This window comes from Ranitomeya imitator, chromosome 4 (assembly GCF_032444005.1).
Source record: "Ranitomeya imitator isolate aRanImi1 chromosome 4, aRanImi1.pri, whole genome shotgun sequence".
Taxonomy (NCBI): Eukaryota; Metazoa; Chordata; class Amphibia; order Anura; family Dendrobatidae; genus Ranitomeya; species Ranitomeya imitator.
The window spans coordinates 627897848-627914332 of NC_091285.1; the positions used below are offsets into that span (position 1 = coordinate 627897848).

Sequence of the window (16485 nt, forward strand, 5' to 3'; positions counted from 1 at the left end):
GGCTTTTTTTCTGAATTTCAGGATTGTGTGCACAGTGGTTCCTGTTTTCCATAGGGTACATTGTACTGTACCCTGCATGGAAAACAGCTGCGGAACCGCAGCGGCAAAAACGCTGCGGTTCCGCAGAAAAAAACGCACTGTGTGAACATGGCCTTAGACTCTTCAGATGAAGAGTGTGGTCGCCCGTATGTAGTACTGTCTGAAGACATGGTGAAGCTGCTTAAGCTAGTTAGATCTACCATGGGGGTTGAAACACCAAAAGAATAAAAATCAATCCAGGACTCTATGTTTAGCAATCTGGAGGGAAAAAAAAGAAGAGTTTTTCCTTTACATGATAATGTATTAAACTTAATTAAAAGAGCATGGAAAAAGCCAAATAAAAAAAGTCAGTCCCTCAGGCCCTTAAGCGTAAATATCCGTTTGACGAAGAAATCTGCGAGAAATGGGGAAAAGCACCGCAATTGAGTGTACCTCTAGAGGCATAGCGCTTCCTTTCGAGGACATGGGAGCTTTAAAAGATCCTCTTGACAAAAAGGCGGATGCCTTCCTAAAATCGGCATGGGAAGCATCAACATGGGCATTTAAATGGGGGTAGCCGCCACTTGCACAGCTCGGGCCATGGTTGAATGGTTAGAAGAACTGAGCGAGCAAATAAGAGACAAGTGTCCAAGAGATAGACTCTTGGAAGTAATACCCTCATTACAAAATGCGGTGGGTTTCCCAGCGGATGCCGCCATTGACTCGGTACGTTTTGCTGCCCGTGCATGTGCCCTCTCCAACTCTGGCAGAAGAGCACTATGGTTAAAAAATTGGACTGCTGACTTTCAGTGAAAAGTTAAACTGTGCGCAGTCCCTTGCGAAGGGCAATATTTGTTTGGAAAAGCATTAGACGAAATTCTAGAGTAAGCGGCGGATAAGAAAAACCACTTCCCTCCTCCCCCTTCTCGAGACGCCGTTTGAGTGATACTCGACGATCCTTTCGAGGGATCAGGGAAAGCAGGCCGGGGCCGGCCAGGGGACAAGTCTATGTGAGGAAAGTCCTGGAACGAGAGAAGAGAGAGAGGATTCCTCTTCAATAAGCCCCCTCAAAAACCAGACCCCAAACAACAATGACACAGAGTTCCAGGTGGGGGGGGGGGGAAGGCTTCGGTTCTTTGTTCATCAGTGGGAAAAATTACAAACCTCACAATGGATAATCAGTCTTTTATCTGAAGGCCTAAGGTTAAACTTCATCACCCACCCTCCTCAATGGCTAAAAATCACCCATGAGGCCAAAAGAAACCAAGTAATATTAGAGAGGGAAGTTTCATCTCCTTATGGCAAAAGAAGTCCGTGTAAAAGTACCAACACAAGAGATAGGAAAGGGGTTTTACAGGACCCTGTTCCTCACACCAAAACCGGATGGTTCACTAAGAACTATTTTCAATTTAAAATCACTGAACCAATACATCCAAGTAGAAAAATTCAAAATGGAAACATTAAAAACAATGGTAAAACTACTATATCCGGGCTGTTACATGGCAGTGATAGATCTCACAGATGCTTACTACCATGTTCCAACTTGCGTAGAACATCAACAATATTTGAGGTTGGTAGTACAGCAAGATCAAATTCCCACTCTTTTACAGTACCAGTGTCTCCCCTTTGGGGTATCAGTGGCCCCTCGAATCTTTACGCCGATAATTTCTGAGATAGCATCCTTTGTGAGGAAGGAAAATATCCTACTAGTACCCTATCTAGACGATTTTCTCCTTATAGCAGACAAACAGGGAGACTGCGTAAAGACAGTCACGAGTACGGGACCTGCTGTCCAAACTGGGATGTATAATAAACTAAAAAAAAAACAAAAAAAACAAACAAACAAAAAAAAATGAGAATGTTTCCAGTCCAGATACAAGAATTCCTTTGGATTCAGCTAAACTCGATCAAACAAGTTTGTGTCCCTCCAGACAGGAAAATCGAAGTCATAAAGCAAAAGATAAAACAAACAAAGACGGCCCATCTCGGTAAGGGAGGCCATGTCTTTTCTATGGATGTTAACGGCAACAATTCCGGCAGTTCAATGGGCACAAATGCATTCAAGGGAGTTACAGTGGCAGATCCTGGCCGAACAGGCAAAAAGCCCCTACAATCTAAATTGGAAAATCGTTCTATGGCCACAAGTTCAGGACTCTTTAAATTGGTGGCTAAAATCTGAAAATTTTAAAAAGGGGGTGCCATGATCGGTCCAAAATCCATTGGTACTAACCACGGATGCGAGCCCATTAGGCTGGGCGGCGCATTTAACAGATCAAGTTCTACAAGGCCAATGGGATCCTCAAATGGAGGCAGCATCCTCCAACCTGAAAGAACTAACAGCGGTAAGGCAGGCAATTCTTCAAACAGAAGAAAACATTAAAGGAAGGCACTTAGTAGTATTGTCTGACAATAGCCCAGCAGTCTCATACATAAATCGACAAGGGGGAACAAGATCCAGGTCTCTGTTGGAAGAGGCCAAAAGACTGCTTTCTTCGGCAGAAAGCCACCTCTTATCCTTGACAAGCACACACCTAAAAGGCGACGGATAACCTTGTTCCAGACTTGTTAAGCAGGCACGTGCTGCACCAGGGCGAGTGGTCCTTAAATCAGGAAATTTTTGGAGAAATCTGCGCCATCTGGGGTACTCCACAAGTGGATCTCTTTGCCACAAAATAAAACCGGAAGGTAAAGAGGATATTCCCTAAACCCAAGGGAAAACCCAGAAGGAGTGGATGCGCTGTTGCACCAATGGAAATTCCAACTTGCCTACGCGTTTCCACCGATTCCGCTAATCCCAACAGTCCTGAAGAAAATCCGAGAGGATGGGACGCGAATAATTCTGGTCGCAACCTTCTGGCCGAAGAGGGCATGGTTCACCTGGCTCAGACGTATGTCCATCTCGGACCCATGGATCCTTCCAGATGTTCCAAATCTCCTACACCAGGGTCCAGCACCACATCCTCAAGTGCACAGCCTACATCTCACTGCCTGGAACTTGAGGGGGGACTTCTGCTAGCAAAGGGATTCTCAGATCAGTTAGTTGCCACTCTGCTATCTAGCAGGAAAAAAGTTGCAACTGATAAATATCAGAAAGTATGGGAAAAATTTCTAGAGTTTTCAGGACAACACCTGTCAAATACCACCCAAAAAGTCCCAATAACCAAGGTCCTAGAGTTCCTCCAGAAAGGGTTGGAAAGAGGATTGTCTACCAGCACCATAAAGATGCAAGTTTCGGCGCTTAGCGCCTTGCTTGACCAAAAATTGGCTGATCACCCCTGGGTGTATAGGTTCATCCGAGCCTCCTTCACGGACAGACCATTTAAACCTTGGCCAAAGGTAGCTCCCTGGGATCTAAATTTAGTGCTGAAGGCCTTAACCTCACCTCCCTTTGAGCCTCTTACTTCCATATCAGTAAAAGCGCTAACCTTAAAAACTGTTCTCCTGGTTGCCCTTACGTATTAGTGAACTCTAAGCTATCTCTGTAGATCCCCCATACACTACCTTTTTGGTTGACAGAGTAATAATTAACACTGACCCGGCCTTCTTACCAAAGGTAAATTCAAAATTCCAAAGGGACCAGGAGATAATTTTGCCCTCGTTTTGTGCCAACTCAAAATCCCAGGGAGGAAAAACCTTTCATTGCCTTGATGTCAGACGTTTCCTACTTCAGTATCTAGAAGTATCAAAACCATAGTAACAGTCTTCAGCCCTTTTTGTCTCCTTCCAGGGGGAAAAAGGCCACAAAATCTACTATCGCACGGTGGCTCCGTATGGCAATCTCACTTTCCTACTCCCCTTCGGGGCAAGCCCATCCACTGGGTGTAACGGCCCACTCTACAAGAGCTATCGCCACATCCTGGGCGGAAAGGGTAAATGCATTGGTAGAACAAATTTGCAATGCTGCGGTATGGCCTTCACCCTCTACTTTCTTCCGACACTATAGGCTAGGCCTATAGAAAAGTTTTATCTGCTATTGTCCCACCCTAGGAGTCTTTTTCTATTTCTTCCTCTCATGTAAAGATGCTGTCATGGGGAAGGGAAAAAATGATAATTACTTACCGGTAATTTGATTTTCCAGATCCATGCCAGCACCGCACTGATTCACACAAAAAAAAAAAAAAAAGTAGAGGAACTCAACAAAAAAATAAAAATAAATAACTGATGGGGATAATATTTGCATTAAATATGTAATACCAAGTAACAACCCTTGGAAATAAATGTAATGTACATAAACCCGAACTGACAAAGCGGTTACCTTGCATACTCAGTAAACAAACTGAGGAGAGAGGTTCCGCCCCCTTCTTTTATCTCTGCTGCAGGTTTCCTGTTCCTGGGGGCGGGAGCTATCTCTCATGTAACGGTGCTGTCATGGATCTGGAAAATGAAATTACCGGAAAGTTATTATTTTTCCTGATCATCGGTGATTCGTGGTTCATCTACCGGCACCCGTTAAAACCGCTTTTTCATACTGAATACAATTATGGTGGTAATATCTGGTCAGGATATGGTGGCATCATTTAGTTACACTATGGTGGTACTGTCATGACATAGCGGTATCATTCACTCACACTACTGTGCTAATATCTGGTTAGAGTATGGTGGTATTATTCAGTCACACTATGGTGGTAATATCAGGTCAGGGTTTTGCCTTCATGGGAGGGAGCTCCAAACAGAAAGCCTCTATTGTTAATTTTTCTTCGATCCTACAGTTGTGGCCAAAAGTATTGACACCCCTGCAATTCTGTCAGATAATACTCAGTTTCTTCCTGAAAATGATTGCAAACACAAATTCTTTGTTATTATTATCTTCATTTAATGTCTTAAATGAAAAAAAACACAAAAATAATTGTCCTAAAGTCAAACTGGATATAATTCCACACCGAGCATGAAAAAGGGGGTGGACAAAAGTATTGGCACTGTTCGAAAAATCATGTGATGCTTCTCTAATTTGTGTAATGAACAGCACCTTTAACTTACCTGTGGCACCTAACAGGTGTTGGCAATAACTAAATCACACTTGCAGCCAGTTGACATGGATTAAAGTTGACTCAACCTCTGTCCTGTGTCCTTGTGTTTACCACATTGAGCATGGAGAAAAGAAAGAAGACCAAAGAACTGTCTGAGAACTTGAGAAACCAAATTCTGAGGAAGCATGAGCAATCTCAAGGCTGCAAGTCCATCTCCAAAGACCTGAATGTTCCTGTGTCTACCGTGCGCAGTGTCATCAAGAAGTTTAAAGCCCGTGGCACTGTGGCTAACCTCCCTAGATGTGGACGGAAAAGAAAAATTGACAAGAGATTTCAACGCAAGATTGTGCGGATGTTGGATAAAGAACCTCGACTAACATCCAAACAAGTTCAAGCTGCCCTGCAGTCCGAGGGTACAACAGTGTCAACCCGTACTATCCGTCGGCATCTGAATGAAAAGGGACTGTATGGTAGGAGACCCAGGAAGACCCCACTTCTTACCCCGAGACATAAAAAAGCCATGCTGGAGTTTGCCAAAACTTACCTGAAAAAGCCTAAAACGTTTTGGAAGAATGTTCTCTGGTCAGATGAGACAAAAGTAGAGCTTTTTGGGCAAAGGCATCAACATAGAGTTTACAGGAGAAAAAAAAGAGGCATTCAAAGAAAAGAACACGGTCCCTACAGTCAAACATGGCGGAGGTTCCTTGATGTTTTGGGGTTGCTTTGCTGCCTCTGGCACTGGAGTGCTTCACCGTGTGCATGGCATTATGAAGTCTGAAGACTACCAACAAATTTTGCAGCATAATGTAGGGCCCAGTGTGAGAAAGCTGGGTGTCCCTCAGAGGTCATGGGTCTTCCAGGAGGACAATAACCCAAAACACACTTCAAAAAGCACTAGAAAATGGTTTGAGAGAAAGCACTAGAGACTTCTAAGGTGGCCAGCAATGAGTCCAGACCTGAATCCCATAGATCACCTGTGGAGAGATCTAAAAATGGCAGTTTGGAGAAGGCACCCTTCAAATATCAGGGACCTGGAGCAGTTTGCCAAAGAAGAATGGTCTAAAATTCCAAGAGAGCATTGTAAGAAACTCATTGATGGTTACAGGGAGCGGTTATTTTGGCTAAAGGTTGTGCAACCAAGTATTAGGCTGAGGGTGCCAATACTTTTGTCTGGCCCATTTTTGGAGTTTTGTGTGAAATGATCAATGTTTTGCTTTTTGCTTCATTCTCTTTTGCGTTTTTTCATTTAAGACAAATTAAAAGAAGATAATACCAAAGAATTTGTGATTGCAATCATTTTCAGGAAGAAACTGAGTATTATCTGAATTGCAGGGGTGTCAATAGTTTTGGCCACAACTGTATCTATCCTAATCTCTGGGAGGTCTTCTACGGTTAAACCTTCTCCTCCAAAAGGACTTTTTATAGGACGGAATGAACAGATTTAGAAATCCTTTTCTGCAGTCACCTGCTTTCTCCAGAATATTGTACAGGGCAGTACCAAACAGATATTCGCCCTCACGTGGAATCCAGCATAAATTTTGCCTGAATGTCCCCGGCCAGCATTTCAGACACAGATCCCTATGAGTTGCATTGGAAACTACTGCTGATCTGGCCGCCATTATGACCATATCAGCTGAGGCATCCACAACGAATGCTGCTGCCCCACCAAATTAAATCATGGCTAAAACATTGTCCTTAGCCACCTTATTTTTAAGTTGATCTTCTAAACAATCCAACCAGACCATCAGCGCCCCAGTAACTGGAAGTGAACGGCAGCAGGGACAATATATTTTCCCCCCTTTAGTCGCATGTCACACAGTATCTATCTGCAGGTCACCAATATCACTGCAAGTATACACTTTTTTTTTTTTGCTGACAGATTTTCTTTAAAGGGGTTGTTCAGGCTTGTAGTTCAAGTCTGCAGTCACTTTATGTCACTGCAGGCTTATGAATCCTCACAGTGTGCACGCAGTTAGAATTCTCCATTGTTGGAGCGGGGCGGGTGTGTGACAGCAAGTAAGCAATTTACATCACATGCCGGTTACATGTACCTGACCTCGCTCAATACAATGGGAATGAGGCCAGATCCGTGTAGTCGCAATGTGGCAGGAAATAAGCAAACCGCATACATCTGGCAGTGCGCAGTCCCTGCTGCGAGGAGTCACAAGTTTGCAGTCACAGAGTCACTGCAGACAAACTACAAGCCTGGACAACACCTTTTAAGCAACAAATGTATTTCTTTGTGTCTCCATTGCACAGCTTGTTAACAGTCTGTCTGAGTGCATCTTCCCGTGTAAACTTAAGCCCCCGTCACACATAGCGAGATCGCTGCTGAGCCACAAGTTTTGTGACGCAACAGCGACCTCAGTAGCGATCTCGCTATGTGTGACACGTAGCAGCGACCAGGCCCCTGCTGTGAGATCGCTGGTCGTGTCGGAATGGCCTGGACCTTTTTTTGATCGTTGAGGTCCCGCTGGGTAGCACACATCGCTGTGTTTGACACCTTACCAACGACCTCATGACAGGACGTCCCTCATTGAGGTCTGTTAATCGTCATGAAATAGCTGCCATGTGACATCGTTGTACAGGTCGCTACAGGCCGCCGCATCGCTGCTGCGTCGTTGGGGAGATCTCACAGTTTGACATCTCACCAGCGACCACATAGCGACGCAGCAACAATCCCTGACAGGTCGTATCTTTGTCGGGATCGCTGTAGCGTCGCTAAGTGTGACGGGGCCTTAAGGACGATTGTCTGGGGACAGAGCGATCTTATTACTGATCGTCTTGCAGTATGGTCGATCAGCGCTTCTTATGTTCAGATGTCTGTACATCGGTCTCTATGGTTTGGCAGAACACTTTGCTCACCCGAGACAAACCAATGGCAGCACGACTATGAAAAAGAATCATGTGCCCTTGGTGGTCAGAGTCTCAGCCGCATCCATATTGTTGTCAGCTACCTCATTATTTGGTTAATTAAACATTTAGAAGGGAGGAGAAGACCTATAACTACAGTCAGCAGTGCACACCTTGAAAACTGGTTCACTGAAACATACACAAATTTACCCCTTAACGTCCAGGCCTGCTTACACCTTAACCTATCACTGAGCTTTTTGCGTTAATAAAATGGGCACACAGGTTGTATACAGGTGACATTAGTCTTGCCTGCACGCCTCCTGGATGTGGCCTTCGCTCTTCCAGGCTATGGGACGTGCGCTACAGGTTCTCTCCTCCCCATTTTTCAGACTTCCCTTTCACATCATGTGAGTGTACGGAAATCCCGCGCCTGCACATTCTGTCGGCCATCACTCCTCTGGTCCGCCCTTCTGTGGGCGCTGTCTTCAAGTATTATCAAACCATTCTTTGGGTCATTACAGATGCAGCAATAACAGATGTGTAGCTTTGTTTCTTTTTCCATACATTAAAAAAAAAAAAAACATGTTTATGGTGGAAGGTTTCTTGAAATATTTTTATAAATTTAAAAATATTTTTTTTTTTTAGTACTGCCACTCTTGGAAAATTTCTAGGAGCTTAATCTCTAGTGCACTGGAATAATTCTGTGTTATGTCTACCGGCATAAAGCGCACGGGCATCCGGTTAGGGCCTGAAAGGTGCATGTAAGACGGTAAACCACGGGGCCACTGTTAGGCCATGACCACCCATGTGCAATGCACCCTTCAAAACGCTGGTTCTTAAGTTGACTGCATCATTTATGCCAAAAATATATGTCATCATCAGTACATCACATCGCCTGGTGTGCACGGAGGAGGTGCTGCTGATACCTTGATACTGTATATGGCGAGGGAACAGTCATAGAGGGGATCGTTGTGTCTCCTCATCAGGCTGTGTAAGCGACCAGTCTAATATCCCGTGTACACTGATGGCCAGAAATCGTCATGTCAAAGGGTACCGTCTCACAGTGGCACTTTGGTCGCTACAACGGCACGATCCGTGACGCTCCAGCGTCGCTCCATTATCGCTCCAGCGTCGTAGACTGCTGTCACACTTAGCAATGCACGGCGCTGGAGCGATAATTTCATGACGTATTTGCGATGTAGAATCAGCAGAGGAGGTGGAGAATATCGTGCACACCTTTGTTACACCATGTTATCATGCCGCCACAGCGGGACACTTGACGACGAAAGAAAGTTTCAAACGATCTGCTAAGACGTACGATTCTCAGCGGGGTCCCTGATCGCAGGAGCGTGTCAGACACAGCGAGATCCTAAGTATATCGCTCGAACGTCACGGATCGTGCCATCGTAGCGACCAAAGTGCCACTGTGAGACGGTACCTTAAGTGCAACACTAGACAATGCACAAGTTAATCTGCGTTTGTTTATGAGGGGACAGATCGATGGCTGGTACGATCAATAGGTCTTCATACATCAGCTGCGGCACGCTCCCTGCGTACACAGGCTGATGATGAACAATGGGGGTCAAAACTATGGACAACAGCATCATTCTGACCCCCTCATGTTATCAGCAACACATCTCCAGGTCACATGAGACAATGTGCTGATGATAAGATTGTTTACCACCTGCCAAATCAGCATTTTTGTTTGGAGATGTGCGATTGCCGGCACCTTGTTGGATAGTCGGGAACGAATGTTCTCACAAACAATCAGCTCATTCCTCGAGAGATTTGCAGACATTTTACTATCCTCTGATTTACTTCCCTTCTCTGGCGCATTCTGTCACACTATACTATGTATTTACACAAACTGAAAGTAGAAATGCCTATATATCAGGAAAATTATATATATATATATATATATATATATATATATATATATATATATATATATATATATATATATATATATATATATATATATAGTGGTTTATATTTGCTAGGTGGATGAGTGGTAGACCATTCAAAAATTTGAAGAAACCGAACAAAGAAAACCTCGAACTTATGGTCTAAAAGGGAAGTATCAGGACTAGTGTTGAGCATTCCGATACCGAGATCCGATACTTTTGTGGTATCGGATCCATAGGGATGTGTAAAATAAAGAATTAAAATAAAAAATATTGATATATTCACCTCTCCGGCGGCCCCTGGACATCACGCTGGTAACCGGCCGGCTTCTTTGTTTAAAATGAGCGCCTTTAGGACCTGAGAATGACGTCGCGGCTTCTGATTGGTCGCGTGCCGCCCATGTGACCGCCACGCGACCAATCAGTAGCCGCGACGTCATTCTCATTCACTAAACTCCTAATTCTAGGAATTGAGGACCTGCGAATGACGTCGCGGCTTCTGATTGGTCGCGTGGCGGTCACATGAGCGGCACGTGACCAATCAGAAGCCGCAACGTCATTCGCAGGTCCTAAAGGCGCTCATTTTAAACAAAGAAGCCGGCCGGTTACCAGCGTGATGTCCAGGGGCCGCCGGAGAGGTGAATATATCAATATTTTTTATTTTAATTCTTTATTTTACACCTCACTATGGATCCCAGGGCCTGAAGGAGAGTTTCCTCTCCTTCAGACCCTGGGAACCATCAGGATACATTCCGATACTTGATGTCCCATTGACTTGTATTGGTATCGGATATCGGTATCTGCGATATCCGATATTTTTCGGGTATCGGCCGATACTATCTGATACCGATACTTTCAAGTATCGGAGGGTATCGCTCAACACTAATCAGGACTAATGGATGTTTTGATAAAAATACCTTTATTAAACAGAAGTGGTAAACGGTAGCACTACAGGGGGGAATGAGAGAAGTGAGGGAGAAAATGAGAGGTGTGAGGGGGGAAAATGAAAGATGTGATTGGGAAAATGAGAGGCGTGATGGGAAAATAAGAGATGTGAGGTGCTATAACTAACCACAGATATTTACTATGCCCAGGCAACGCCGGGCTCGTCAGCTAGTAAGGTAATAAAGACATAAAATGACGGAAAAGACAGTGGACCAAAAACGGTAGTTTGAACGCATAAGTTATAGCCACATAAATAAAAACAATGTCAGAAAATATTGTCAGAAACAATCGTTAAATGTTTTATGAAAAGATACTTGGCGGCAAAAAAAAAAAAAGTACCGGTATATTAAATATATATTAAAACCACCACTATTTGCACCAAAATTATAAAATAAAAGGTGCTACGGTGTATTCATATGCACTAAAACAGGTACAATAAGGAGTTAATGAGTGTAGCGGGCTTGTGCCAAAGAGTGACCCTGCAGCAGTGCATGAACAAGAGACAATGAAAAGAACAATACAAAGTGGCGGTGCTAGCACAAAGTAGGTGCAAATATGGGATAAATAAAGTGTTTGGGTGCAATAGCAGCCGCTCAGGGGAAATGGGGGGGACTTATGCCTTTAAGGTCCGCCGATCCAAGTACAGCGCATTTCTGAACTGAGTCCTTCGTCAGGGTCTTTTAGTCCTTGTAATTCCATTTTAGACCATAAGCTCAAGGTTCTCTTTATTCGGTATCTTCTATGTATTTACACTGGCATTTACTTTTTTGTTGGACCCCTAAACTGTAGTGGGGGTAGAGCAGATGCCACTAGATGTGTAGGATCATATCTCAGGACAGTAGTACAGACTCCTTTCATGTCCAAGACCTCTGTGCGTCTCCTTTTTTATACATATCTCATTGGACATATAAAACGGAAAACAGGTCAGTTCCATCAAATGTTGCATTATGGAATATTCTCACCAAGATGTATCCCAACTAGGGGAGAATATGGCAGCTAAAACGGCACAACATCATCTCATGGAGGTCTCTAATACATGATCCTAATGAAGAGTCACAAATGAAGAGAGACTCCTCTCCTTCACCTTCTGCAGCTCTACTACCAATGCTTCCCTGGTCTCACTTTCCTGATACACAGGAATAAACTGCTTGTCCAATCACTGGCTGAGGCGTGTCACCTCTGTGGCCAATGATTGGCTAGGTGGCATTTCCTGTGTCTCAAGAGGGACCAGAAAGTAGAGACCAGCGGAGACTCAGGGAAGCATTGGAACAGGAGGTAGAAGAGGAACTGTGAGGTGTTGCGGTACTTAATTTTTTTATTTTTTTTTTTTTAATATGACAGTTTGACCCCCCTCCCCCCAAACAAATAAATAAAAATGGATTCACAACCCCTTTAAGAGTGTAGTATATGTCCTAACTTATGGAGGTCTTATAACACAAGAAGTCGGATATAGTTTTGCATCTTTGCCTATTGAGGACTAGTTTTTTTGTGAAAATTCTACTTTTAATTTGCAGGGGGGGGGGATTAGGTCTAGTTTTTCTTTAATTGCTTGGATATATATTATAAGCTCGCCACCGTGAGCATGGGTCTTGTTTTCTAGATATCTACAGCCGATTCATCAATTGTGACTTTTTTTTTTAAAGAGTCGTAATATTTTTATGCAAATGCACCCTGGCCCTCCGCCAAGTGAATTTATGTACGCCTGGTTGCTATCTTGAATCCTAAACACAAAAAAAATGCCAGGACTAAAGTCATCTCAGTAGATTTAAAAAGATATACCGTATATTAGTAATAATAAATAGTAAAAAAGTTTCCATAAAAATCCAAAGTACCGACACACAAATGCATATAATGGTGGGCGCGAGACTGAGGGGACCCCACAATAAATAGAGTAGTGTAATATCAACACTACCCAAGCCGAGTGACAGATTTATCAGATAATATGTTAGTAATAATAAGGGTAAGTTCACACAGGGCGTTTTTTCAGCATTTTTTTAAGCAGCAAAACCTGATCTCTTGGCAGAAAAAAAAAAGCACATTTTCCTTGCATTTTTGATGCTTTTTTTGCTGCGGTTTTGGCATGCTACATTTGTCTCTTGTGCATGCTGACACAGTTTAGTGCTGGAAAAAAAATAAACTCCTATTCTATAGAATCAAGTTTGGTACAAAAAAAATGCAGCAAAACCTACGTTTTTGCTGCGGATTTTCAGCATTTTTTTCACCCCCCATTCATGTCAATGGGTGAAAAACGTAGAAAAAAAAAAAAACACTGAAAGAAGTGACCTGCTCCATTGTGCAAAAAAAAAAAAAAAAAAAAACATTCAAAGCACAAAATACTAACGACAAAAAAAAAAAGCTGTGTGCATGAGATTTCTGAAGTCTCATAGACATAGCTGGTAATGTAAAAAATGTGCACACAAAAAAAGCACCAACAAACCCCTAGTGTGAACTAACCCTAATCCATTTTCAGCTATGGGCACATGCACATATAAGGCAGGTAGTAAATGGTCCTTGGAGGGGAAGTAACATCTATTTCATGACTATTTTGTGCTCTCCATCTGGGGATGCCACCTACCTTATACATACATATGCCCACGTACCTTAGCTGGATGTGTATTAGGGTTAGGTCGCACTAGGTCGGCTTTTTGTGCTTTTTCATGCAAATTTTCACTTATCTTAGCTGAATATGTATTATTATTATAAATATCTGATAAATCTTTCACTCAGCTTGGGCAGTGTGTATATTACAGTATTGTGGGGTCCCCTCAGTCTCTTGCCCACCGCTGTATGTATTTGTGTGTCGCTACTTTGGATTTTTATAGAAACTTTATTTAACCCCTTAACGACCGCCGATACGCCTTTTAACGGCGGCCGCTAAGGGTACTTAAACCACAGTGCCGTTAATTAACGGCGCTGTGGAAAAAGTAAATAGCGCCCCCCAGAGTCGGATTTTCTTTACCGACCCCGCTTTTGCGATCGCCGGTAATTAACCGTTTACCGGCGATCGCAAAAAAACAAAAAAAAACAAAACCGCGATTTCTTTTTAATTTCTCTGTCCTCCGATGTGATCGCACATCAGAGGACAGAGAAATGGGGTCCCCAATACTTACCTGTCTCCCCCGGTGCTCCTCGTGGCTCCCGATGGGCGCCGCCATCTTCAAAATGACGGGCGCATGCGCAAGGCGCCCGCCACCGGGAGAATCTTTGGGGTCTCGGCTGCCGGGGGTAGCAGAGACCCCAAAGAACATGATCGGGGTCGGTTTTACCGACCCCTGTTTTGCAATCGCTGGTAATTAACTGTTTACCGGCGACTGTTATGGCTGGCAATCAGGCAACACAGCGTGCAGTAATCAGCGCACATACAGAGATCTGGCAATAACCAAAAACAATAGGACGAGCTCTGAGACGTGGAATCTCTGTAGACTGCAGTACCTGATCTATCCTCACACAACTATAAGCAGCAGTGGATTGCGCCTATCAACTACCTATGCAACTCGGCACTGCCTGAGGAGCTGACTAGCCTGCAGATAGAAATACAAGCCTGACTTACCTCAGAGAAATACCCCAAAGGAATAGGCAGCCCCCCACATATAATGACTGTTAGCAAGATGAAAAGACAAACGTAGGAATGAAATAGATTCAGCAAAGTGAGGCCCGATATTCTAGACAGAGCGAGGATAGCAAAGAGAACTATGCAGTCTACAAAAAACCCTAAAACGAAAACCACGCAAAGGGGCAAAAAAGACCCACCGTGCCGAACTAACAGCACGGCGGTGCACCCCTTGCTTCTCAGAGCTTCCAGCAAAAGTTAATAGCAAGCTGGACAGAAAAAACAGAAAACAAACTAGAAGCACTTATCTAGCATAGCAGCAGGCCCAAGGAAAGATGCAGTAGCTCAGATCCAACACTGGAACATTGACAAGGAGCAAGGAAGACAGACTCAGGTGGAGCTAAATAGCAAGGCAGCCAACGAGCTCACCAAAACACCTGAGGGAGGAAGCCCAGAGACTGCAATACCACTTGTGACCACAGAAGTGAACTCAGCCACAGAATTCACAACAGTACCCCCCCCTTGAGGAGGGGTCACCGAACCCTCACCAGAACCCCCAGGCCGACCAGGATGAGCCACATGAAAGGCACGAACAAGATCTGGGGCATGGACATCAGAGGCAAAAACCCAGGAATTATCTTCCTGAGCATAACCCTTCCATTTGACCAGATACTGGAGTTTCCGTCTAGAGACACGAGAATCCAAAATCTTCTCCACAATATACTCCAATTCCCCCTCCACCAAAACAGGGGCAGGAGGCTCCACAGATGGAACCATAGGTGCCACGTATCTCCTCAACAACGACCTATGGAATACATTATGTATGGAAAAGGAGTCTGGGAGGGTCAGACGAAAAGACACCGGATTGAGAATCTCAGAAATCCTATACGGACCAATAAAACGAGGTTTAAATTTAGGAGAGGAAACCTTCATAGGAATATGACGAGAAGATAACCAAACCAGATCCCCAACACGAAGTCGGGGTCCCACACGGCGTCTGCGATTAGCGAACAGCTGAGCCTTCTCCTGGGACAAGGTCAAATTGTCCACTACCTGAGTCCAGATCTGCTGCAACCTGTCCACCACATAATCCACACCAGGACAGTCCGAAGACTCAACCTGTCCTGAAAAGAAACGAGGATGGAACCCAGAATTGCAGAAAAATGGAGAGACCAAGGTAGCCGAGCTGGCCCGATTATTAAGGGCGAACTCAGCCAACGGCAAAAATGACACCCAATCATCCTGGTCAGCGGAAACAAAACATCTCAGATATGTTTCCAAGGTCTGATTGGTTCGTTCGGTCTGGCCATTAGTCTGAGGATGGAAGGCCGAGGAAAAAGATAGGTCAATGCCCATCCTACCACAAAAGGCTCGCCAGAACCTCGAGACAAACTGGGAACCTCTGTCAGAAACAATATTCTCAGGAATGCCATGTAAACGAACCACATGCTGGAAGAACAAAGGCACCAAATCAGAGGAGGAAGGCAATTTAACCAAGGGCACCAGATGGACCATTTTAGAAAAGCGATCACAGACCACCCAAATGACCGACATTTTTTGAGAAACGGGAAGGTCAGAAATGAAATCCATCGAAATATGTGTCCAAGGCCTCTTCGGGACCGGCAAGGGCAAAAGCAACCCACTGGCACGTGAACAGCAGGGCTTAGCCCTAGCACAAATTCCACAGGACTGCACAAAAGCACGCACATCCCGTGACAGAGATGGCCACCAGAAGGATCTAGCAACCAACTCCCTGGTACCAAAGATTCCTGGATGACCGGCCAGCACCGAACAATGAAGTTCAGAGATAACTTTACTAGTCCACCTATCAGGGACGAACAGTTTCTCGGCCGGACAACGATCAGGTTTATTAGCCTGAAATTTCTGCAACACTCTCCGCAAATCAGGGGAGATGGCAGACACAATGACTCCTTCCTTGAGGATACTCGCCGGCTCAGATAACCCCGGAGAGTCGGGCACAAAACTCCTAGACAGAGCATCCGCCTTCACATTTTTAGAGCCCGGAAGGTATGAAATCACAAAATCAAAACGAGCAAAAAATAACGACCAACGGGCCTGTCTAGGATTCAAGCGCTTGGCAGACTCAAGATAAGTAAGGTTCTTATGATCAGTCAAAACCACCACGCGATGCTTAGCACCCTCAAGCCAATGACGCCACTCCTCGAATGCCCACTTCATGGCCAGCAACTCTCGGTTGCCCACATCATAATTACGCTCAGCAGCAGAA

At 44.4% G+C, this 16485-nt stretch overlaps 1 protein-coding gene across 2 annotated transcripts in view; it reads right to left on the minus strand.

Moving 5' to 3' along the window:
* TGOLN2 (trans-golgi network protein 2) overlaps positions 1-16485 on the minus strand; it is a 37768-nt gene that overhangs the window by 13426 nt on the left and 7857 nt on the right. The window contains exon 1 of one of the 2 annotated variants that reach the window (XM_069766682.1): positions 4274-4360. The exons of the other annotated variant lie outside the window; for it this stretch is intronic. Within the exon in view, the coding sequence (XP_069622783.1) occupies positions 4274-4280 (7 nt within the window). The 5' untranslated portion in view covers positions 4281-4360. Of the gene's footprint in view, positions 1-4273; positions 4361-16485 lie in introns of those variants that run through there. 2 annotated transcript variants of the gene reach the window in all.